This window comes from Podarcis raffonei, chromosome 13, assembly GCF_027172205.1.
Source record: "Podarcis raffonei isolate rPodRaf1 chromosome 13, rPodRaf1.pri, whole genome shotgun sequence".
In the NCBI taxonomy this organism is placed as follows: Eukaryota; Metazoa; Chordata; class Lepidosauria; order Squamata; family Lacertidae; genus Podarcis; species Podarcis raffonei.
This window is the reverse complement of record NC_070614.1, coordinates 23,389,724-23,416,106: the sequence shown is the minus strand read 5'-3', so window position 1 is coordinate 23,416,106 and position 26,383 is coordinate 23,389,724. Positions and strand designations below refer to the sequence as shown.

The 26,383-nt window shown below is 47.1% G+C and overlaps 1 protein-coding gene across 2 annotated transcripts; it reads right to left on the bottom strand.

Moving 5' to 3' along the window:
• Positions 1-568: 568 nt before the first annotated feature.
• SOCS7 (suppressor of cytokine signaling 7) lies at positions 569-26,383 on the bottom strand. 2 transcript variants are annotated; one of them, XM_053361127.1, is made up of 10 exons: positions 25,017-26,383; positions 18,706-18,770; positions 16,646-16,750; positions 13,599-13,703; positions 8,057-8,187; positions 5,898-6,066; positions 5,486-5,614; positions 4,611-4,746; positions 1,981-2,141; positions 569-886 (listed from the first exon to the last, which is right to left on the bottom strand). In XM_053361127.1, exons 1-9 carry the CDS (start codon positions 26,081-26,083, stop codon positions 2,021-2,023), a joined length of 2,028 nt encoding a protein of 675 aa, XP_053217102.1. In that variant the 5' UTR covers positions 26,084-26,383; the 3' UTR covers positions 569-886; positions 1,981-2,020. The 2 variants fall into 2 exon arrangements, with proteins under 2 accessions (XP_053217102.1, XP_053217103.1); XM_053361128.1 differs by lacking the exon at positions 13,599-13,703 and having other exon boundaries at positions 25,017-26,375.

Below are 26,383 nucleotides of genomic sequence, written 5' to 3'. Positions count from 1 at the left end.
CTTTGCATCTTACTTCCACCTGATATAAGGAAATAAACCTCAGCAGCTTGGAGCTCCTGTGTTAATAGCGGCGGGAGGGAAAGGGAAAAGGCAGAGACAGAAAACTAACAGCACTTACAGTGGGGGGGGGGAAGCTTCATAATGCTATCTGCATCCCATTTTCATCTGAAGGAAGGCAACAGCGTTCTGGCCCAGCTGGCCAGGCCCAGCCAACACGCCTTAAAATGCCATGGCGATTTCCCATTGTTTGAACAGGCTGATTGCTCCTCCACCCCAGCCTTCCTTATGGAGCAGGAAGCCACAGCTCAGCTCATCATTCGCTGCCCTCCCCAACCCCTCACTCTGCTCCCCTCTGCCTTTGGCCTTACATCCCCGACACAACCGCTTGATACAGCTGGGTATACCTTGGGCTCAGGCCCTGCTTGCAAAAGCAGCTTTCTCCCACAAGTACAATTTGACAGGGAAACACAGGGGTTGGTTTGTTTTCTTGGCTCACTAAGTCTCAAGAGTCTGCTGCACCTTCAACCCCAGCCCCCAAAGCCCACAAATGCCAGACAGGTCAACAAAATGTAAAAACCAGGTCACTATTTCCCATGCTGGAAGAAAGGGGAGGGAGGGGGAGGGAAGCTCCAAAAAATATAAATTTAAGAAGAAAAATATCATGACATTCTCCATGTTTCCAGGAGCTTGTAGTCCAGTTTTCGGCAGATTCCAAAATATCGTTATGGAACCAGATGGGGTCACGGCTCCTGTTTCTCTGCGCACAGCTGTGCTTTCTTTTCAAGCCCTGGGTCCTCTCTGGAGGCCAAGAAACAGCCAGAAAGCAAGCGTCGGGAGTCGTCTCCAACGCGGCTTCCACAGCAACAGGATACTGGTGACCGAATTCCTAATTTGGGATGGGTGAAGAAAGACAGAGGGGAACAACATTTAAGTTCAGACCACTAGACAGAGCCAAATGGCATGAGATCCTTGCTTTTGCAAATCCAAAAAACAAAAAGACCAAAGGGCTGGGGGCTGCATATACTCTGCGCTTCTGCGACAGGACAGAACTTCGCATTGGTACAAGTGTGGAATCCCGAAGGATTCTATTTTTAAAAAAATGAAGTTTCCAGCTTTTATATTTGTGAAGAAGAGCTTGTAAGCATGATTTCTGCATGACACCAATTTAGGCTTCAGACTTGTATGGATTTCCTTCCTTACAGCTTTTTAAAGTAGCCCTGGACCGAACATCCCTTCAAAAACAGAGGGCTGTCCTCTGTGAAGTCCTACCTGGACAAAAGGCGCCTGTAAGACCGTGAAGCCTAGAGCCTAAAAATTACCTGACTGTGTCAGTGGTGTCAAAATAACCACCAGGAAAAGATGATAAAGGCAACAGAACCAGAAGACAAAACCACTAAGAGGAAAAACTAACTGAAAAAAATACCCCATGAAACAAGTTTTTCTAACGTCTGGCAATAATGCCAGAAGTTTCCAAGGACAATATTTCCCAGTATGAGTGCCCTATCCTCCAAGTATCCTTCCATCCCTCAAGACCCCTTTGTTCCATTGGCAAAAGCGATCGATACAGCCAGAGTCCCAAACCACCAGGGGCCCATCGAGTCCCAGACTCCAAGCCTTCATTTCTTTTTAAAGGAAGACCCTTGTTGTACCACAACTCCCATCATCCATGACCACTGGTCCTGCTAGCTAGGGATGATGCGAGTTGTAGTCTAACAACAGCAAAGTTTGAGAAATACTGCGTGGTGTGGCCTATGGATGAGAAATAAGATATTGCAGGGGCTCCAGCTCCCCTCATCCTCAGCCAGCACAGCCAATAGGCCAGGGATGCTGGGAGTTGGCAGGCCTGCAGCATCTGAACGGCCATGGGTTCCTCATCGTAGAACTGTCAAGTTGGAAGGGACCCCATAGTCATCTAGGAAGGAGTTGCAGATGAAGAATCCCTGCTCCAACCCTTGTATATACAATAATTTTTTACGTTACCATTGGTGACAGCAGCACGGCGGGGGGGGGGGGGGCCTCGCTACGTTGAAGACTCTGCCTCTTGCTTCTGTTTGGAAACAAGCTGAGCTTCCTTCAGGGAAAGATACACCTCCTCCTGGGGGTCATAGTAGTAGAATTTGCGGATGTACGAGATCAGAGGCCTAAGGGAACAGAGAGCCGAGGGACACTCAGGAGATCTTGCGGGTTGTGGAGTGGAAGTGAATCACCTCCCTCTTACTTAAAAATAAAGACTCGAAAATGGCTGCAACTCAAAACTGGGGTTATCTCTGCAAACACAACATCAATCTTCAATGGGGAGGAGTTTGGAACCCACTGACTGGGGCTACCCTATGCACCCTCGCTCCAAGAGGATTATCACGATGACGGAAAAAAGAGGGAAGGCACAATAAGATAGAGGCTGGGGAATCTTTTTCAGGCAAAGGGCTGCGTGGCCTCAAAAATAAACCTGCCAGGGGCCACATTTCAGTAGGGGAGGGCAGGACTACAGGCAAAAGTGAGCAGAGTGATGGGTGCAACTCTTCCCTTTCTAGGCAATGTTTCAACTGCAGGAGAGTCAACTGCAGAGGATTTCTAGAACAAACACCCTCTCCTCTTCGTCATCCAGGCAAGCAGAGGATATCGTTCAGGGGACACATTCCAGCTAGGAATAGGGGGTGGAGGAGGGTTGGGGTGACCTGGGAAGAACCCCAGAGAGGGCAGAAGGGCCAAATTTGGCTCTTGTGCTCAAGGTTCCCCACCACTGCACTAAGAGAAGGACTGACATATACAGGAAGAGACTTAAAACTGTGTTCCACTGCAGATGAGCCCCAGACCTAATTATGTTAAAACTCCTGTTGGAATTCAGCCATCCTAAGGCCTCTGCACCCTGTCCCCAACTTCTTGGTTCCCTGCTCTCCCTCTCTCCCTCACTCTCGGCCTCTCCCAGGAAAAAGTTAACAGCTCCAGGGCCAGAACCAGCTTCCTTCCTCACGCCACCCCAGCCCAGCACGCTTCCCTCTGTAACCAACACATAGGAAGTTCTTAAACATTTTGCTAACACCACTAGGCAGTTCAACCTGTAAGTGCGGGAAAGAGAGTATCACAGACAACCCCCTCTACCCTGGGGCCTTTCCAGGCAATTTACAGCACAACAAAAAATGCAGAGCAACTACTTGCTTGTGGAATCCCCAGATGTTTCCCCTCAAGCAAGTTGTTTGCTCCAGGCAACATCCCATTATCCCAGAGTGCAACAGCAGCAGACATTGCGGGTGCTTGGAAAAAGGCTGGTCCTTCTCCCTCCATCCCTGCCACCCTTTGATGTGGCGTGCTTGTCTGGAATCCCATTGCTCAAGGTCTGGTTGCCACCACTGGATTACTCCACTACATCTGACGGCATGTAGTTTTTGTATTTGTGTGAACCAGCTCCACCACCCCCCTCAAAAAAAAATCACATTTGAGTGACGTGGGATGATACATTTTTATTTTTTTAATCTCTAGCATAGGATCTGTGATACTCTAGAGGAGGGTTTCCCAAAAGTTGGGTCTCTAGCTGTTGTTGGACTACAACTCCCATCATCCCTAGCCAGCGGTCAGGGATGATGAGAATTGTAGTAAAAAAATAATTTAAAATCTAGAGACCCAAGTTTGGGAAACCCTGCTCTATAGTCACACAGGAAATTCCCTGCTTGATGCTGCAGTCACTGAGTAAGCAATGTGCTATGCGTCAACCTAACCCTAAGTGACACAAACACCCAAGGAAGGGAAGGGGCACCTATGTCTCTCCCCAGATACTGTCGGGCTAAAGACTTCCCATCCCTGATACCACTGGCTGTGCTGAAGAGGGTCCAAAAGTTATCCCATTCTCAAGTTTCATCTACTGTATATAGCAAGGGAGGGGCATTTTAATCACATGCTGTGTTGCATCACCACCTCTAGGAGAGTATAAGCCAGTGGCTTCCAAATCCAACCACCCGCCCCGCCCCCACAGCCACTCAAAAATTGCTGAAGATCCTGGTGGACCACTTGAAAATTTTCCTGCCCGTGGTAGCTAATGTACTGCGCCATGCTAGGTGCTGCATGACGTGTATTTTTCATTGCTTCGTTTAGCTCTTGCATATTGCGTTCCAGTTTCAATTCCATAGAAGCAATAAAAATGCAACTGAACTAGGACTGTTTATTGCAATGGATGTGCCATGCCCAACCAGAGATACCCATGGGCTGCCTAAATGAAGGTTAGGGGTCATTGGGGTTCCCACAGAACAGAGTTTGGAAATCCCTGCTATAAGTTATTAGAGGCTCACACAGGTCAACTCCCTCCTCCCGTCCAACTTTCTGTAGGTCACAGTGGTTTTTAGATGTTTTCCTTTAAAAAAACAAAAACACCTTAATTTTACAAACCTAGATACCTCTTCATAGCTTAGAAGTCCCCTGAGCATGCAGTAAAAAACTCAAAAGCCTTATCTTTGGATGACCCCATTCAGTTTCCAAACTGATATGCACACAACCTCTTGGCTTTGCTATTAGACGGAACAATGATGAAGAAGATGCAGCAGCTAGATTTCTGCACCTAGGGTCTTCCTTAAAATGGAGTTGGAAATAAACACAAAACAAAGAACAGAATGGAACCTTACTTGGGGAGCGGTAGTTCTGGAATGTGATCGATGCGGACCAGCTGCCTTATCCGGAAGCGGCAAAGGTGCTGTAGCGATTTAACGTTGCTAAACCTAGAGACGGGATAGAGGAGCTGGACAGGGGTCGGAGGGAGACCTGCAAGTTAAAAGTAAGTAAATAAATACATTGGGAGTGGGAGAGAACTTCTCAGGAAATATCTCTGCAGCTATCTCAGAAACATCTGAGAAAGATATTTGTTAGGAGCATGAGGCCAAGTGAGTGCTGGAAGCCTTCCCAGTCACTGCCTGTATTGGACACTTGTTGGAAGCCTCTCTAGCCACTGCCTGTATTGGACACTTGCTGGAAGCCTCTCCATCCACTGCCTGTATTGGACACTTGCTGGAAGCTTCTCCAGCCACTGCCTGTATTGGACACTTGCTGGAAGCCTCTCCAGCCACTGCCTGTATTGGACACTTGATGGAAGCCTCTCCAGCCACTGCCTGTATTGGACACTTGCTGGAAGCTTCTCCAGCCACTGCCTGTATTGGACACTTGATGGAAGCCTCTCCAGCCATTGCCTGTATTGGACACTTGATGGAAGCCTCTCCAGCCACTGCCTGTATTGGACACTTGCTGGAAGCTTCTCCAGCCACTGCCTGTATTGGACACTTGCTGGAAGCCTCTCCAGCCACTGCCTGTATTGGACACTTGATGGAAGCCTCTCCAGCCATTGCCTGTATTGGACACTTGATGGAAGCCTCTCCAGCCATTGCCTGAGCCCCCTCTCTCCTTCTAGTAAAAGACTTGGCCCTACACATCTGCTATGTGTTAGGAGTGTAGTGGATCTCACAATCAGAAGCATCTAAATGTTTCACACACACATTTAAATACATACCTGGAACCCTGGATCGCAAGAAATAAAGGAACTTCCCATTTTTGGAGTGCATGATGGCACGCTTGATGAACTCCACCACGGACTGGCAGCGGTCTTCAAACTTGGGGTGGCACCAAAGGCTGAAGGTCCCTGCCAATGAAGGAACATTAAGGGGCATGTTGGACAGAAAAGCAGAGGGTGGAAGAGCATCCATTTGGTATGTGCATGTGTGTCCCCCAGACTCCACAAAATAATGGCAATCTGCACAGGTGAGTGGATAGAATGCTGGCACTGAGAGATCAGGCTTAAGAGTCCAACCTATATCACAGATGCTCCCTTGGGCAGATTCCTCTCTGTGTGAACTTGACCTTCTCTGCAAGGTGAGTAGGATGCCACCCGAGGTTAATGCCCTTGCCCTGCCCTCAAGGCTCACCTCTGTAATGCTCCATTCTGGTGTGGTGGGTTATACCCTGTGATCGAAAACTGAGGCTCAGGATGTACCGAGGATCAGAGCTGTCACGAACCAAGAAGGACCCGTCAGGTTTCCCTTTCAACTTCATTTCAGCATCTTCCCAGTTCATTGGTCCCCAGTACCAACCACACTGTTGGTTTTTTTCAAAAAAAAGAAGGGGGGACATTTTTATTACAAGGTACATTCTTACGTCGGGTTAAATACGCTTCGAGTTGAGCGCGTTCGAGTTGTGCTCCGCAGCAACCCGGAAGTAACGAAGCGTGCTACTTCTGGGTTTCGCCGCCTGCGCATGCGCAGACGCTCAAAATGACATCACGTGCATGCGCAGAAGCGGCGAAAAGCAACGCATGCGTGCGCAGACGTGCTGTCGCTAGATACGTTTACCTCTAGATGCGAACAGGGCTCCTGAACGGATCCCATTCGTATCTAGAGGTACCACTGTAACTGGAAACCAGTTAGGTTTTTTTCAAGCCTTTTGTAGCTTACTGTCACAGCATAATGATTTGGGCTTGTAACACAGTCTAAGTGATGTTCCACACAACTGGATTTCCTCATCCTTTCCCTGTGCTGTTCCCCTGCCCCCAAAATCTACTCCAGAAGGCATCTCAACCCTCTGGAGCAGATTTTGATGATCAGGGAACTGCAGGAGAGAAGAAAGATGGCGGGGAAAGTCGACTGCACAAACAGAAGTCTGTAGCATGAGCGGAACAGCAGTTTTATGTACAACCCAATGTGTTTTGATTTTGGAATCGTGGGATAAATGGGAATCGATCTGATTAAACAGCAAACTTTTACAAGCATGTGGCTGTACATTCCAGCTCCAGCACCTACTCTCTGGCTTAGCGTAAGGAAAGCAGGGTTGAACTAATTTACGCTAAGCAAAAGATTACTTAAATCATCTAGGCATAACACAAGTAGGCAGTTCCCTGTAAAGTCATTAGAGGAATTTCACTGGGACAGAACCAGAGAAGCATGAGTCACTTATTTTCCCTTACGTTATTACAAAATAAGACACACCGGACTGCAAAATAGCAGTGTACGCATGCAGGGCCGGCCCAGCCATGAGGCAAGGTGAGTGACAATCTCAGGCGGCAGGATTCACAGGAGCAGCAGATACCGCTCTCGATTTTTCTTGCCTCACTTGTTCCTGATGTAGGTCTTCCCTGGCCCTTTCTTCCTTGGCAGGGACCGGGGGAGCCATTTTGGGGTCCCGCCTCAGGTGGCAAAATGTATTGGGCCAGACTTGCATGCACAGGCCTGTTCCAAACCAGCTTTAACCATGTGCAAAATATAGGGTCAGCAAAACCACCGGTTCTGTGTAAGCTCTGGCAATCCACACTTTACCACACACAGAGGCATTTTACTTTTAGCCTCTGTGCTCACGATGGAAGCGGAGCATCATCACAACGGAACCATCATAAGAACCTCCGCTGAACTTTCAAAAAATATATTTTCAGCCTTTCTTTTTCTATTTTTCAAAAAATTATTTATCCTTTCCAAATTTATACATTTTGCTAATTTTACAATCATTTTAACATTTCAAAACTTCGACTTCCTTCCCCTTCTTCCTGCAGTTCCTTAAATTTAATTTTAATATCTTCTGCAGATCCAAATTAACTTAATTTGCTCATTTATTCATCTACTTTAAATATATACTCTTATAAAACTGCAGATTATTACAACAATCCTGCCAATATTCTTATCTGTTTACAACTTATCTGTAAATATTCAATAAACCAATTCCCTTCTGTTATAAAAAGTTTGGTTATCTTGATTCCTTATTCTTCCGATAAGTTCCGCCATTTCTGCATATTCCATAAGTTCTGGTATCCATTCTTCCTTTGCTGGGACTTCTGCTTCTTTCCATTTTGGGGCGAGTAACATTCTCGCCACTGTAGTAGCATACATGAATAAGTTTCTATACAGTTTAGGTAGTTCTGTCCCTATAATTACCAAAAGAAAAGCTTCTGTTTTGTTTTTTTACAAACAAAATCCTTTTCAATTCATTATGTATCATTTCCCAATAAGCTTTAACCTTTCTACAAGACCACCACATATGCTAAAGAGATCCTTCTTACTCTTTACATTTCCAACACTTATTTGGTTTAGGTCAGCCTTACTTTTTCTAGCTCCCGCAAACTAGCTGCAAAACTGCTCGAGTCAGGCCGGTAGAGAGGGCACTGGAGGTGCTGTGCAGGTTGGCTGTGCACTGCTTCTGGTGCTCTGATCGGGATGATCCGGGGAAACGCATCTGAAAGGGGAGAGGAAAGGGTTAAGACATGCCGCCACCCAAGGAATTAAAAAGCCAAGAAGGCTGGTGGCAGCTGCCCATGGCAGCAAAATTCTATGCCGGTCCTGAACAGGACATTACCGCCCTACTCCCAACACAATGAAGAGAAATTACTGAAAGTATAGACCAGGCATAGGCAAACTTGGTCCTCCAGATGTTTTGGGACTACAATTCCCATCATCCCTGACCACTGGTCCTGTCCGCCAGGGATGATGGGAGTTGTAGTCCCAAAACATCTGGAGGGCCGAGTTTGCCCATGCCTGGTATAGACCCTGCACCACAAGCAGTGGCAGCCTTCCAAATGTTGTTGGACTATTACTCCCATCATCCCTGACCACTGATGTTTGCTGGGGATGATGGGAGTTGAAGTCTGACAACATCTGGAGAGCCACAGGTTCCCCATCTCTGGCCTACAGTTGCCAAGAAACTGTTCAAAACCCTAATATACTCTCTGAAATGTAATTAGAAGTTATATATATATATATATATATATATGTATGTGTGCGTGTATATATATATATATATATATATATATATATATATATATGTATGTGTATATATATATATATATATATATGTACATATATGTATATATGTGTGTGTGTGTGTGTGTGTATATATATATATATATATATATATATATATATATATATATATATACACTCTCTCTCTCTCTCTCTCTCACACACACACACACACACACACACACACTACAGCAATATAAGAACTGGATGAAAACATCAATCAAGAAAACCGCTTGGATTAAATTATATAATTTGGAATTAATTTGATATTAACTGGTATTTGTACACAGTGGTACCTCTGGTTATGAACTTAATTCATTCCGGAGGTTTGTTCTTAACCTGAAACCGTTCTTAACCTGAGGTACTACTTTAGCTAATGGGGCTTCCTGCTGCCGCCGCACCGTCAGTGCACGATTTCTGTCCTCATCCTGAGGTAAAGTTCTTAACCCGAGGTACTACTTCCGGGTTAGCAGAGTCTGTAACCCTAAGTGTTTGTAACGCGAGGTGTTTGTAACCCGAGGTACCACTGTAATTGGCAAAACTGTACTAATCCTGGGTAAACATTGGAAAACTAATAAAAAATTATTTATAAAAAACACACCCTAATACAGTATAATCTAAGCCTCCTATAGTAAGCTTGACTCCCTATATCTGACCTACCCATTTTCCACAAACCAATTCTTACTATTACAGTGGTACTTCAGCTTTTGAACATCTCTGTTGACGAACATTTCGGTTTTTCAAACGCCATAAACCTAGAAGTAAATGCTTCGGTTTCCAAACTTGCCTTGGAAGTCGAACATGCCACACGGCTTCCACTGAGTGCAAGATCAGTGAGGCCTAGCTGTCGGCTATTGAGTTTTCAGTTTTCAAGCGTTTCAGAACTCGAACAGTCTTCCGAAATGGATAACGTTCGAAAACTGAGGTACCACTGTATAACCATTGTGTGCTCACCTTGGTGCCAAAGACAGCACTGGGCATCCTTGGGCAACTACTAGGGCATCAGCAGGACCCACTTACGATACCTGCTCTGAGTACCCTTGGTTTTGTTTTTTTACCCCTGGGCTGGCACTCTGAGCAGCATCAGGCAGCTGGATGTAGCCAACCTTTAAAATTCCCCTAATGCCCCCAAACTTAGCATTGGTGTGAGTCGCTGTGGGAAACTGAGGCGCCACTAAATCAAGAGCCAGCTCTGGCCCACCTCCTCCCCTGCTTTCCTCCTGGCGAGAGGTAAAAGTTTCTGGAATGGAAGAGTGGTGGAGGAATGGAGCTCTTTGAACATAGGAAAAGAACCTGGCAAATGCATATTATGATTAGCTAGATTGGTCTCCTTTATATGGGTAGCTATGCTCAGATATCTTTAACCTTAAACCTTAAACACAATACCAAAATCAGCTAAAAAGAACTTTCCTCTATTTCTGACATTCAGGCCATTGGAAATGTAACCACAATCAAGGAGGTATCATCAGACCTTGGGGTACCCCAAGGTTGGCAGAGGTACAAAATATTCAGGGGGGAAAGCTAATCAGGGCTGGGGAGGATCCCAAACAACCCAAAGAGGACTGAGCAAGTTTAGTGGCCACAGAATGCTATTTTGGTGGGGGAGGGACAGAAATCCAGGCGGGAGGGGGGATGCAATGGAGTACTTCTGGAGCGGGCTTGGCTGGCTGACCGGATCAGGAGCACTTCTCCATGCAACGTTTTGTTGCAGCGCTCACTTCTCTTTAGCTATCTATCTAGAACATTCACATCAACCACCAGTAGCCAGGAAACACTGCGTAGGAAGATCTTCCATTTCTCATCGGCTGGCGAAAAGGAACCATAGATGTTTCTAGAGGTAGATCTCCCCCAGGCAGGGCATTCCATAAGGCAAGTGCCACTGCAGGCTAAATCCCTAATTAGTTCCCTGGCTGAGATCTCACTTCCCGCAGGGGGACAGAAGAAAGAGGCATCAGCCACAGGTCTCAGAAGGATGGAGTGGGGCTGAACCACACAAGAAGCAGAAGCTGTGGTGGGGCTGGGGAAAGGAGGGGCGACACAGAAGCTAGACACTGGACACTCCCAGTTGCGGAAAGCAAGTCTCTAGACCAGGGTCTCCCAAACTTGAGTCTCCAGTTGTTGTTGGACTACAACTCCCATCATCCCTAGCTAGCAGGACAAGTGATCAGGGATCATGGGAACTGTGGTCCCATAAAAACACCTGGAGACCCAAGTCTGGGAAACACTGCTTTAGGGTTGACATGTCTTGTTTTGGAGGGGAAACCTGGCAATCTGGGGCATGGGTGGCTTGGGGTCAGGCTCTGTATTGGGGGGCAACTGCACACACACAAAAACCTCAACAACTTTCCAGATATTTACTTCTTGAAATATGGCAACCCCACTCTAGACACACACTGCACCATTGCCCCAACAGAGGGAACAGCTCTTAATAGGGCTTCTGCTGACTTCCTACTTTGTTTCTGGCTATTAATTTAACTGGGCAGTTTTAAACAAGCCGCTGTATGACCCTTGTCTTTTTAAAAATGAGGAGGCGGGAAACATGCCTTTGCTAAAACGAACCATTCCATAGCCTCAACTCACCTAAAGGTGAACACCTTAAACCACATCAGGTACACAAACTGGCAATCCCTTCCTAGTATAAATCAGACAGGAATCATCCTTGCTTGGTTAGAACAGTTTTATTCCAGAAGGCTCTTGCACTGCAAATGTTCCTCTGATGTTACATTCCTCCAATGTTTCTTACATGTCGTATATTTTACACTTTTATTTTGTAAACTGGTTTTGAGACCCGGATGGTGAAAAGCAGGGTATAATTTATTCCATCCAGGAAAAAGAGCTCCAGAGATGTGGAGCTGTTGCCAAGGCTGCCTTCAAATATAGCTCAGTTCAATAAATTTTAACCCAGTCTCTCTCAAGGAACTTATAGGGGTAATCAAGTGCCTATATCTTGGGAGGTTTAAGTCACTAGATAAAAGAAAGTCACTAACAGAGGGAGGAATTCTAAATACTGTACAGCCGTGCTTGGCCACAAGGGGCAGCAAAGTCATATACTTTTGGGGCCACCTTTAGTGGGAAATCTCAGTGGAAGCCCGTTTGATTCCAAAGCAATTCTGTATTACGTGGGTAGCAATAAACTCCTTGGTTTAAGGAGGTCGCTGATAAGGCGAATGGCAGGTTCTAATTATGCTTAGTAAATGTGCTTGCTGGTTTTGGTTGAGATACTGTTTGAGTTATACCACTCGGCAAGGCAGGTTATACTGGGCAATGTGGGGCAGAGTCCCACTGTTATTTTTTTCTGCACCCCAAAATCCAAACCTGTAACTCAGCCTTCCCATGCCCCACCATCCCACTGAGTCATGTTCATTCAGAAACTTTTCTAGAGCAGAGCCATGTGTCGCGACATGTGTGTGTCAGCTGCAGTGTGTAAGTGTGCCGGGCAAGCACTCCCCATGCTCCTTCCGGGGCTGGAAAGGGGTTAGTTTAACCTCCGGTTTGCGAGTTAAACTGAATTAAAGGTAAAGGGACCCCTGACCATTAGTTCCAGTCATGACCGACTCTGGGGTTGCGGCACTCATCTCGCTTTATTGGCCAAGGGAGCTGGCATACAGCTTCCAGGTCATGTGGCCAGCATGACTAAGCCGCTTCTGGCGAACCAGAGCAGCACACGGAAATGCCGTTTACCTTCCCACTGGAGCGGTACCTATTTATCTACTTGCACTTTGACGTGCTTTCGAACTGCTAGGTTGGCAGGATCAAGGACCGAGCAACAGGAGCTCACCCTGTCGCACGGATTCGAACCGCCGACCTTCTGATCGGCAAGTCCTAGACACTGTGGTTTAACCCACAGCGCCACCTGCGTCCCTTTAAACTGAATTACTGTGTCTCAAAATGATGCAAAACTGAGTTACTGTGTCACAAAATAATGCATTTCTAAAAAGTGTGTGATCAGCATGAAAAGTTCAGAAAGCTCTGTTCCAGAGGCTTTTCTGCCCACCACTTTTGGCATGACCAGCTGAAAAATTACAGGGATATTTGACGTGGACTCCTAGAAATGCAAGACTTCCAGGGGCCAAAGTTTTCCCCTCTGACGCTCTGGTCCAAGAAGCATGCTTAGGTATCTGCTCTATTTTTTGATTTTTGCAAGGGAGGAAAATGGGAAGAAAACTAGTTGACCCTGCCTCCCCTTAGCTGTCCTGTCCACCAGTACAGCAGCTTCACTGGTTATGAGTATCACTGCTGGCTCACTGTGCGACAGCAGCATTATGGAGCCACCACTCACTTCTATGGGAGAGCAAATAAGAAGGCAGAGCACAGCTAAGGTGGTGCTCCCCCCCTCCAATTCCAGACACCCGTTACACCAGTGTCAGGACAGTGCAGGCAAGTTCACTACCAGCAAGTCAAATCCACTGCACCAAGGACCAACAATGCTGACAGCAGCAGCTCTGGTTAAAAATAGCAACCCAGAACGCCCACGACTCTACCGTATATTCAATTACTCCAATCCCTTGAAAGTTAAAGTATCTGCAAAATTCTGCTCCAGACCATCCCATAGTAGCTAATAGGAGCAAGGCAAAATTTGACAGGAGTCTTGAAAAGGGGCCAGGAGGAGAGGGTTTCAGCTGAATTCTGTACACATGGCTTGGCATCTCCAGCGTGACCAAGAGAAACAGAAGAGGTGGTGCCTTGCATGCAGTGCCATCAAATTTTTTTGCGTACTATTCTGTTTCTTGCACACCGCCTTGAGTCCAAAAATCCGATAATTAAAATGGAAAGCCCAGCTCCAGGGAGGGGAGGCGGAAATTTACAGCGGAATTTTTTGGAAACCACGAGGATCAAAGCTAAACTGACCCGGGGCGTGCGGTGGAGGCGGCGGAGGCAGAGGAAAAGACTGGAGGGACGAAGACCCCATCGGACCCACTAAGACAGATGTAGGCAGTGTCCCACTGATATCGTCTAGAAGAAGAACATAAAAATAATTGAAATGTCCAGGAACTAAGAAAAACTCAAATGGGTGTAAGACAGGCTCGCATTAGCTTCACCGTCTCCAAGACCCAAACATTCACCTTGAGAGTCTTCTACATCAATAAAAAAAAAGCGTGAAGACACATGCTTAGCAAAGGTTTATCCATACTTATTTGTGGCATGCACAGATTGTAAAGTGTTGGCTATCTTGGGTACTAAGATGAAAAGCTACCCTTTCAGAAAAAGTTTCCTTGGGTGGTTGGGGAGGGAAACAACTTCAGATGCTGAAATACTTCATCTTCTGATAGTCTCTTACCCATCTGTCAATATGGTTGCCCGTAAGCCATTTATTTCTGGGATTTTTTATCACCATTTAATAATGTGAGCAATCACTTCTCATAGGCACAAAGGTGTCCGAACGTATATGCACACATATACACACACACACTGTTGTCGCTGAAGAGGCAAAAGTTCATATATTGACTTGCGGGGTGCAAAATCCTTCGAAAGACCAGATCTCAACATGATCATAGAATCAGAGGCAGAAGGGACCCCAAGGGTAATCTAGCCAACCCCCCTGAAATGCAGGAATCTCAGATTGCAGTCCCCCATCCAATTTGAAACCATACCAAACCCTGCTTAGCTTTGAAAATGTGCAGGCAATTTTATCGCTGCACCAAGGAATCCGTTTAAATCTGAGAAATGCTGAAGGTGGGTTGGTGGGTGTTTTTTTTTTTAATAGCTATATTTTATAGAAAGCAGGTGTGACAGCTTGGAAGGTTCAGCCACGCCAGCACAGCCCACCAGACATGCCCACCAAGGGATCAGCGAAACTTCCTGGCTTTGTCTGTGACTGCAAAATAGGGAGGAGGAGCCTACAAGCACCTGCCAAGCCATAACCCACAGTTGGCTGATTCCATTTGCAAAGGTGGAAGACGTGCCAAACAGGCCTGACTCAGTGTTCCCCCGAAAAAGGGCTTCATTTCAAGGATGGGGCACCTGCGTCCCTCCAGATGTTGCATTATCCCTGGCATCTGGAGGACCACAAGCCCCCCCCCCGCTTTAGACGCTGGCAATGCTGCCACTCTGCCTGCCTTTATATAGCAGGAAACTTCAGGCACAGGAGCCAAACACAGCTGTCCATCTGGCCCCTCGGGGCTCTCTCCAAACTACTTCCTTCATCACTGGCCTGCTTTTCCCCTTCCTTGACTGCTTTTGCCAGGCTGGAAAGTGCCCTTGACCTGGGATATTATCTACTGCTGCTCGCTTGGGCGGAAGATGGGAGAGATATGCGTGTGTGCACACGCGTAGAAACTTTTGGCTTGTGTGGCTAGAACACAACATTGCACCCTGCGCATTCTGGCCTCACCCACAACCAGGAAGGAATGTGAAAGGTTCCTGATTTATTGTAACACTGACATGATACCGTGCTGCCCATAATCCTACCTGTAGCAGCAAGTGATGAGAGACTCCATATCTCTTGTAACACCTACTTCAGGGTTTCCCAAACTTGGGTCTTCAGTTGTGGGCTGTTTTTTTTTTAATTACTACAATTCCCTTCATCCCTGACCGCTTGTCCTGCTAGCTAGCGATGATGGGAGTTGTAGTCCAAGAACAGCTGGAGACCCAAGTTTGGGAAACCCTGATCTAGCCTAAAACTTTCTATAGCAACTAGCTTTCTATGCACTTCGTACCATCTCCTTTGTTAAAGCACCAGCCCTCTCTTGTCGCCAGCCTCCCACGCACAAAAGGAGCGCATGAAGCGCAACGCAGGAAATTCATTCATCCTAAAGGGCGGCAGAATCCAAGTGCATTTCCAGCTGTTCAAGGGGAAGATCTGATGCCCAACATAAAACGAGAGGTTGGCGCAAGTGCGGGGATAGGAGTCCATTCAAAGAGACACAACTGCTTCTGAGCTTTAGAAAGGAAATTGAATTTAAGGCTGCACATATAATAAATGCTGCCAAAGTTCCTGAGCTAGATGGAACAAAATGGGCAGGTGCAGGCAGCTTTGTATGCTTAAATCTAGCAGGGCTAAGAGAGCTCCCATCATCCCTGACCACGTTCGCTGGCTGGGGCTGATGGGAGCTGGAGTCCAGCAACATTTGGAGGGCCACAGGTTCCCCATCTCTGATCATAGAATCGTAAGAGTTGGAAGGGACCCTGGGAGTCATCTATCCAAACCTCCTGAAATGCAGGCATTTCAACACGCAGCCTCCCATCCAATGCGAAACCATACTAGACCCTGCTTAGCTTTGCAAATGTGCCAGCAGTTCTATTGCTGCACCATTTTATAATTATATATGGACTTGTTTGCAAGTATGCACACAAATGATCCGTCTGCAAGAATCTCAGTTATCCTTTTCTTTTTAGAAAGCAAGCCAGCTTCTGGACGTTGTAACTATGTAAATACGTGGGTTTGTTTTCTTTAAAAATACATAGGAGGGGGGGGGGCAACACTAAGCAGTATCTCAAAAGCCGAAAAGGGTATGAACAGGAATTCCAGGAGTGAAGGGAAAGAGATCAGTGTGACCTATTTGACTCTTTACCCTTCCACCATGGGTAGCAAAAGCAGTGAAATTATGCAAAACAAACATGCAACTTTGCATAATGCATAAAGGCTGCTGAATTTAACTTCTTGGCTCCGGTTTTGGTTGTGCTGCGCAGGATTTGGGGATGAGGGGGAGGAAGAGAGCACAGAAGATGACACAAGGCGGCTTCTCTGAGAACAAAAACCCGAAGGCTGTGAAGTGCTACACACCAAATGGGTTTTAAGAGGCTTCCTTCCGTTCACTGAAAAAGATCATTACAAAGCAGCAGATGGAAAAGATGGGGCAGGGCCTATTCTGGGGGGTGAGGGAGGGAGGGAGGGAGGGAGGACTCTGGGCGAAATGTGCAGTTTCGCAAAAGGTAGTTCAGGAGACAAGCAGTACCCAAAAGGCTGAGGCTTCGCCGTGGGGGAGGTGGCGGCGTCGGAGGGTGTGGGGACGTCAGACCGCGCTGGGAGATGTCGACATCAACCAAAGACACTGTCTCACCTAGGAAGATGTGGGAAAAGTAGATATTAGAACCGACAGCATCCCAGGGACTTGCATTCAAACCAGCACCCAATCCCCAGGAGGTACTTTTCACTGCCAGGCCTGCGATCATCTGATGCAGCTGAATATAAACATGTGCAGAGTGCCTTTTCCCTTGCCAGTAAGCAACTGCACCCAGCTCTCCTTCATGACTTGTCAAATTCAGAAGATTTCTAGACATCTCAAAGAGGGATGACGTCGAACAACACAGAAATGCCTCCCCAAAACACACACCCTTTAAATTGAAGAGCTTAATCTGTGCACCGTCTAAACACAGCAAATGTAGAAACCACAAGCTGCATTCAGCTAGGTGCTACTCAGAGCAGACCCACTGAAATTAATGGTCCCCAAGTTAGTCATGTCTATTAATTTCAACGGGTCTGCTCTGAGTAAGACTTGCATGGAAAGCAACCCTGTATCCCTGGAATGTTAATGAGAGAAATTAACGATCACCATCTGATGGTGTGTATCTGAATGGGCCACCCATGAGTAACAGCGCGTAATACACCTGGTGATGATCTCCCCACCCCAAACAATACGCAATGGATAAGACGAGCATAAACTTGCCCTGACCTATATTTGAAACCAGGAAATGAATCAAGTTATTCTCTAGCGTTGAAGTCAAAGCCACGCTTCCTATTGCAACTTTGGAGTAAGCTCCATTGAACGCAACAAGCCATAGATCGCGTAGGCTTGCCCTCCTTTTGCTAGAAGGTTTTTGGAATGGAGTCAGATCCTCCGCTCCCTAGTTTCTCAAATGCATCCTCTGCCACAAGGACGGAGAGACACTTTCGGTGTCTTGACTCCAAAGCACTGCCTTTTCCTTCAGGTCCTCCATAGCTACACTGAACTGCAACCTACTTGCTGTTACACCAAGTAGGGAACTGCTAGAGGTTAGAATCAACATTTTGCCCTCTGTGTTTCCTTAGATGCAACTTTGTGGTCTCTGATTTTGTGGGTTTATTTTTTTAACCACTAATTTTTTTAAGCTAATAATAATAATATTCTCTGATCTGGGTGAGCCAATGTAAATTTTCCTAGCACCACTCTAATGCTTTTGTCCTCTCAATCTAGTTGCTGAGATTAAACCCAACTTGGCCAGAGGGTTAGTGTATTTATTTATTAAATTTCCTTTCAGCCCTTCCTCCTAAAAAAGCCTAGGGCTGTTATATATAGGTGAGTTGCTGGCAGAGTTGTTTGCACCCTGATAAACTCCTTTAATCCAAAAGGGACTGATCTACTCTAATCAGGAATTAAGGATACTTACTGATTGTGGTGAATTTTAGAGTATCCTGGGTAAAGCTGGAGCAACTGGACACCCTCTGATTTACTAAGTGTTTTCTGCTGCCACCCCTCTCCCCAGAATGCAAGAGGAAGGACTCTCTAAAGCAGCCTTTCCCCCATCCTGGGTCCCCAGATGTTGCTAAATTGCAACTCCCATCATCCATGGTCATTGGTTATGCCAGCTGGGATGACGGAGGCTGGGCTCCAGGAGTAGTCTCATCCTGCCATGTGTTTGCAAAGATATGTTTTATTACATATCACGCACAGACACATATGTGCACAAAGTATTTTTTAAATGCTTACACTGAGATATAATAAAAATGTAAGGATGTCATCACGCAGCCCCCTTCGGGGGATTTGTAGTGCCTCAACACAAACCTGGATTGCAAAGGGGGGTGGAATGGCATGGGGGTGGGCAAGCAGAGTGAGAAGGGGCACAGCACCAGTTTCCCCTCCCCCAAAAAAGGCAGAATCACTCCAAAGCTAGTTATGGGTCTTTTTAAAATAAAATAAAAGTGGTACTATTCTTAGGTTTAAAGACCCACAGCAACATATTATACATGCACAGAATAATAAAACCACAAGCACTTCCTTCAAGGGAAAAGGAGAAAGAAATCAAGCTTGACACTCACCCGTGAAGAGGGGACCGAAAGCAACTGGAGAAAAGGCACTTTGCGTTCGCATCAATCTCTGTTTTCTATAAAAAAGACGGACAGATGAGCCTGTAAATAAGACAATGCTGGGTGTCTGTTCACCTCTCAGAGGCTCCATCCTTCTACCCACGAATGCTGCCTCAAGAGATCAAAAAACTCTGCTTTTGAATTATATTCTCTGATTATAAGGAGCATAGGGAGAGGGTAGCTGCAACAAGGAAGGACACTATTTCAACACAGGCTGGTTTGCAACCTCATAGGGCTGCATTCCTATGCACATTTACCTTGTAGTGTCATTTGGCTCAATGAGGCTTACTTCCAAGTAGGCATGAATGGTATCGTGCTGCATTGTTAACTCATAAGCTGCCTCAAAAAGGGTAGGGGAGCCAGGGTGAAAATATCTGAAGTAAATAAGACAAACCCAATTTTTCTGTTCATTCAGTCCGTGATGCTGATTTAGGGAGTTTGAGGTTTTACTTTAAAACACACCTTAAATATAACTTTCCACCTGGGAAAATGAAGCAGGCTCCTGGCTTTAATTCAGAAAAAAAAATATTGCATGCCTCAGCTACCAGAAGGCTGCGCCGTCATCTGGCTTCTAAGCCCCCATCATTAAGAATTAAGATGCAACGAAGCTTCTAGACCCCATGGTGGCAGTTATTAAACTCAATCTAACTAGAAGCGATTTGGGGAATCGCTAGTATCCAAGGTGAAAGACTGGCATTCTTCAGGGGCATTAGCACCCCAATAAGGTTTCCCTTAGAAGTTGTGGTCACTTTACAGAGTCAACTGGATTTCTGTGTTAAAGATGTTAGAAGGGCAGGAAACAAATGACGCTTGCTTGCTCATGAAACATCAACCTGCTCTTGTTCTGCAACTTCTGCCCCTTTTATGCTTGGATTTTTCAAACTACTTTTATGACATTAAAAAAAACAAAACCATTTGTTTTTCAAGGAAGGTCAATTTCTATGCTAATGTCGCTATTATTGGTGAGAGCGGCTTTGACTGCACCCTTTCCCACTCCATACATAAAGGTAAAGGTAAAGGGACCCCTGACCATTAGGTCCAGTTGCGGATGACTCTGGGGTTGCGGAGTTCATCTCAATTTACTGGCCGAGGGAGCCGGCGTACAGCTTCTGGGTCATGTGGCCAGCATGACTAAGCCACTTCTGGCGAACCAGAGCAGCACACGGAAACGCCGTTTACCTTCCCGCTGGAGCGGTACCTATTTATCTACTTGCTCTTTGACTTGCTTTCGAACTGCTAGGTGGGCAGGAGCAGGGACCGAGCAACGGGAGCTCATCCCGTTGCAGGGATTTGAACCGCCAACCTTCTGATCGGCAAGCCCTAGGCTCTGTGGTTTAACCCACATCGCCACCTGCGTCCCACTCTATACACAGATATACACAGATATACACATAAGGGCTGGGTCATATCTGGCTTTCAGTGTTATGATATATCACCAGCTAGACATCGCAATATAATGATATATCACAATGTCCGAAATAAGGATGGAGCTATGTAGAGGCATTGGCTGGCTTCATGTTTTTTTCCTGAATCGTAATTTAGTACACATACACCATAGTCTGCAATATATTGCCAAGTCAAAAATTATGAAACCAATTATCACAAATATGGACTTCAAACCAGTTTTGGACGATATATCGCCCAGTCCTAATAAACACACCCCTTCCCAGCCCATCTTTAATCACAGACAAGTGTGAGTGAAGAGGTTCGATCCTTTTTTTACTCTCACTGACCGTGCCATCAGTTCAGCACAGGCGTGCTTAATTTGAAAGCGCACCCACCCCCCAAATCTAACTTTTAATCATGGATGGGGGGGCGGAGCAGAGCGGAGCAAGGGACATTTGCAATGGTACTCCATTTTCTGGGCCCAGAAACCACAAACAGAAAATGTGGCTAGACGCCACAAATTATGTCAGCATTTGTTAACAGGAAACTGTATTCTATCACACATTTTTAAGTAGCCAATTTTCCAAGGGGTCATGCTGACAAATTGGTGGTAATTTAGTCCACCTTCTCCTCCCAGCAGCAAAAACCAAACCATGGAACAGAAGTGTAGAAAACAGTGCACACACACCACAAATTATTCCAGTACGCACCATAAATTTAAAGCACAGACCGAGCCCCAAAGAACCCTGGAAAGGGTTGTTTACCCCTCACAGAGCTACAGTTCCCACCAACCTTAAACTACAATTCCCAGAATTTTTCCTTTGGAGGTGTGTGTTTTAAAGTTGTGGTGTATATGAGGTAACTGAAATGCCTTAAGATGAAAAGGTGTTATATACATACACACATATATACTCAGTTTTCAAAATTTACAAATACACACCTTACAATCACATGGATTCAATACATAATACTTCCCTTCCCACCTTTTGTGGTTTCTTGTCTTATTTAAATTTTTAACACAGCATTTTCCACTTTACTCCATTTTTAAGTTATTCTGCAGCTTATCTTTGATGATAATTTAAACTGATCGATTTAAGTTAATCCTACCAAGGCACTTGCTTGCATACCATAATTTTTCAGGTATTACCACAAATGTTTCCCACTCTTTAATTAATTTTGTCCCCTCTTGGTTTCTTGTTACACCTGTTACGTTTTGCCATTTTGGCATCAGTTTGGTCAGCCAACTCTTCTTTGGTTGGTAAAGCATCCTCGTTGCACCTCTGGGCAAAGATCACAAGGTATTTTTGTGCCCCGAGACACAACTGTGATTCATAAACATCCTGGAGCAAGATGAGATAAGCTCCTCCAAAAGTATAAGAACTTCTTTATATGTGGGCAAGTGAAATCAATTCTATAGAACGTGGCTATTTTCAAGTCTGCTTGTGTTGGGTTGGAGTTATCTCTGGGTTTTGAGCCCCATTCTCAACCCCTAAAAGGAAAAAAAAGTCTGCTGTTAACATGGGACAGAAGCATTTTCCTTTCGGACTCTCGGACCCTTCCTTCGCCATTAACCTCTGAAGTTCAGAAACCCATAAGTAAGCGCAGAGCAGAGAAAAATGACATAAATGCTTTGCGGGGGGGGGGGGGGACCTCCATAGATAACTCAAGCCACATTTTGTAAGCGAAAGCAACAGATAACTAGACAGAAACAAAGTCCAGCCCAGGAAAAAAAAATCCTATTTGATTTTGGGTGGGAATTTTCTCACACTTCAGAGGTGAAAGCCAGTCACCCCTTGAACACAAAATGGAACCCATCCATGCCAACTATGCCTGGAGTTAGAGATCACATCCATATGAATTCCCCCTCAAGGAATCCTGGGAACTGTGGCTTACCCACCACAGAGCTACAATTCCTGGTACCTTTAAACTACAGCTCCCAGGATTCTTTGCAGGAGGGCATTTGTTTCAAATGTAGATGTGGCCAGAATTGGAAGAGGCCTTGTGGGCCCGGTAATCCCTTTTCAACGCAGGGAATCTAGAGCTACACCGTACACAAGAGGTGGCTGTCCATGAAGACCCCCAAAGAGTGAGATCCTACCCCTCTACAGAGTGTGGAAGGTGGCATAAACCCAATTTACTCAACAAAATATCCTTCCCAAGCCTCTTCAACTCTATCTCAAAGACATACGATGTTCTTTCTTCGCACGATTCCCTCTGGAGCATTAGTCCAAAAACGTGTCTTCTTCATATTGCTATACTGATTTCGTTTTTCTCTCACCCTTCTACCAAAAAGTTCGGGATACCTGACCCCCTCCTGTCCCCATTTTATATTCACAATACCCCTATGAAGCAGGAGGTGCAATGGCCCAGTCCTCACAGAGATGACAAATCTGTACCTGGGCTGAACCACACAGCATGGAAGGAGGGGTCAACATGGTGGAATATTCCTCCATGAACACATGCAATTCCTCCATAAAGAAAACCAGCATTTTGGCATTGTTGTTGTTGAGGAGTCCATCATGCAACACCTCATACACAATCTGAATTGGTACAAACCAGACACAAGCCCATCCCCTCAGCAAGAAATAGCTAAGAGTGAGTGGCAAACTTCAAGTCTAAGTAGAGATACAAACCCAGGAATCTAGCCAACTCCAGTTTCCATTGGAATAGGAATGGCTTTATAAGTAAAACGAATAATTAAGGGTCTTTCCACTCTACCATCCCTGCTTGCTGTCTTACTCACACCCATTTTCACACACATGGGCCTTAAAAACAAAAAGTAGTGGTAGTTAATACTTCTCGTAAGCTGCCTCAGAAGGCTTTGTATTCTGAAAGGCAGGGTGTAAAATATTTGTAAGAAATAAACACACACACACACACACACACACACACCCTTGGTTTTTCATTAGGTGCAACATATATGAATAAAGCTGCCCTAACCACTTTTGAATAGAAAGCACATCTTCTACCACTGAGCTGTGAAAGAACAGACCAAAGAGAATTTATACTAATCACCAGCTGTAACCTACAAAGTTGAGAACTGGTTCGTGAACCCCAGGGTTATATGCTCTGCCGTATGCCCAGAAGAGTCCATTAGCCTCTATATTGCTTTAAGGATAAAAATAATAAATTATACTAAGAAAGCTTTGCAGCACAGCGGGTACAGGGAACCAACAGCCCTCCAGATGCTACTGAACTACAGCTCCCATCATCCCTGGCCATTGGCTATGCTTGCTAGGGCTGATGGGAGATGTAGTTCATTAATGTCTGGAGGTTACACCTGTGCTACAGCATCAATAATACTAATACTAATAATGTTATTATTTATAAAGAACTATCGCTAAATGTAACTGAAAAATTACAACTAGGCCAGTCTCATCCTACTATGCAATGCTCCTTGACCTCTGATTTCTCCATCAAAACATCTGGGCCTCAAAAACTGTCAAATCCAACATATCAACACTGTGAACCACCAATCCAACACCTGAACACAAGAGTATTTACTCTTAACCCCTTAGGATAGTGAAATTAGCAAAGGCCTTTTTTAAAAAAAGCACTCCTATGCCTCACAGAGAAAATCCATGTTTAGTTCCCTCAACCTTAAAGCCTTAAAGTCCACAACTGGAAAACACAACACTAGGTCTCAGATAAGCCACCTTTAGTTACGTTGCCAAGCGACAAGTAAAAACAGAAAACCCACCAGTCATTGTTTATCTACTGGTTCCCCTGCTGTGTGTTACCCTTCACCTTGAGATTGCGTGTAACCCAACGTGGTGCCCCTCCGGATGTGGTAGACTACAACTCCCATCATTCCTAGCTATTGGAGCTGATGGGAGTTGTAGTCCACAACATCCAGTTGGCACCACGTTGGCTCCCCCTGCTCTAGCTGCCCAACACCAGGGTGTTCCTTTGTAGTCAAAGGTCTTCCAAATCTTCAGAGAATCCAATGAGATGCCTCTCCTGTTCCATGAGGAAAAGGGAATCAAGTGTGAACGCCTTCCCAGGCAGTTCACAGCTTCTAGCCTTTCGCCACCAGAGAACTCCAGCCTCCACAGTCACTAGTGAAGTCCTCCTTTGGTATTCAGGGCTTAGGACAGGTTTCCTCAAACTTGGCCCTCCAGATGTTTTTGGCCTACAACTCCCATGATCCCTAGCTAGCAGGACCAGTGGTCAGGGATGATGGGAATTGTAGTCTCAAAACATCTGGAGGGCCAAGTTTGAGGAAGCCTGGCTTAGGAGGTCTAACAGAACACAGAAAGATGCATCATACCAGCTCAGAACATTGGTCTACCTAGATGTCTGACAGTGGCTCTCCAGACTCTCAAGAGAAGTTTCTTTCCAGTCAAAAGAATGGAGCAGCAGGTGAACTTGGAACCTTCTGCATGCAAACCATTGGTGGTTGCAGATAGAAGGGTGGGAAGCGGAATCTCCTAATCCCAAGTGGAAGCCAGGAATACTGATTTGGGGGGGAGAACAGTTTCTCTCTTCTCTTTTGAGGTGCTTCCCAAGAAAAGCCAAGACCTAAATTCTCTATCCTTCACAGCATAGGACCCAACTCCTGGAGAATGAGTTTCCTTTGCACTCCCCCCAAAGTTGATGGGCATTGTCATTCAAATGGTGTGGGTGCAGCAAGCCATGTGTTCGATTGTGCAGGGTGGGGCTTACCTGGGCCCCCCATATTTTATTCAAGTTGGCACCCCTGCTTCACAGACTCCCTACCTGAATCCATAGCCAGGAAACAAGCACCTGAGAATCCACTGTTACATCCATAGTCTCAGGCTCAGCCTTTGACACCCAGGATACTCCTCCAACAGACGGTCCCTTACCAGATCCCGAGAGCTTTCCTCTCCTCACCCCCTTCTATTCTTTCCTCTTACCTGCCCGACTCTTGCTCCCGACACCCAGGGTGGGACACATCGGGGAGGCTCCCTGCCGTGCCGGAGGTGGCTCGGGGGGCTGCGGCTTGCAGCAGCTCCCTCTCCCCGGCCCGACGTGCACCAGCGGAGGTTGTTGGGTTGCACGACGCTCCGCTGCAGCTTTTGGTGCGGAAAAGGCGGCTCAGGCGAATCTTCAAGGAGCCTTTCCTCGAGGGGGCGGCGGAAGAGCTCGGGCGGTTGGCTCCGACGGCGGGCACCGGGCCTGCCGGAGGTGGTGGTGGAGAACCCGGGGTCGTGGTGGTTGCAGCAGCGGGTGCTTGGAAGCGGCTACCCGCCGCGACGACCGGGCTGGAGGTATCTGCCTGCCCGACAGCCGCTTCCACCTCCTCTTCGTCTTCCTCGTCGGGGCCGAGAGCTTCTAACACAAGCAGGGCGTCGCTGGTCTCTTCCCCCGGGGGCAACAAGGGCATCGTGGGCGGAGGGGCGAGAGGCGGCGGAGGCAAGAGGCTCAGGCACGGGCAATCTCCGGGAGGCTTGCCCGGCCCTCCCGGGGCCGTCGTGGGAGCCTGGTGTAGCCCCAAGGCGGCCAGCTGCAATTCCAGGCCGGCCCCCGGGGGGAAGAGGAGGCCGCCAGCCGCTCCGCTCCAGCATCGTCCCCCTCCAGGCTCGCCTTTCGGCGCGTCCAGGAGAGCGCACCTGTGCCTGGCGCACAGCAGCTCCGAGGGCGGCCGAGGCGTCGAAGGCGTGGGCAGGCAGGCGGACGGGGAAACCCCCGACGGCTCTCCCGCTTCGCCGGGGCGGAAGACCAGCAGCTGCGAGCCTCGGAGCCCGCCTGCCCTTCCACGATCGCCGGCGACGGCAGCGGAGCTTTCCCCGACGGCTCCGCCGAGCGCCAAGCCGGCTGCGGCTGACTCGGCCCCGCCGTAGCCCAGCAAGCGGCTCAGCACCCGGTACGAGGCCGCCGCCGCTGCAACCGCTTCGCCGCCTCCGCCGCCTCCGGGCTCCGCCGCCGCCGCTGCTCCTCCTCCGGCCCGCTGCATCGCGCTAAGGGAGGCGGTGCATTGCATGGAGCAAAAGGCGAGCGGGCCTCGCCAAGCAAGCTGGACGGGGAGGCCGGCCCCGGATCCAGATCGGCTGTCCAAAAAAGCTCAAGGCTTTCGCTTGCTTGCTTGCTTGCTTGCTTGCCTGGTCGCTTAGGGGCCCGCCCGAGCAGTGGGTGTGCACGCCCTCCGACTTCCCTTTCCGCTGATGCGCCCGATGATGCGCTCTCCAATGTGACCAGCCCGTCCGCGGCTGCGGCTCCTCTCAACGCTGCGCGCGCGCAGACGCTCCTCCCTCCGCCTCCTGCGCACTAGTCCCAGCTGTTC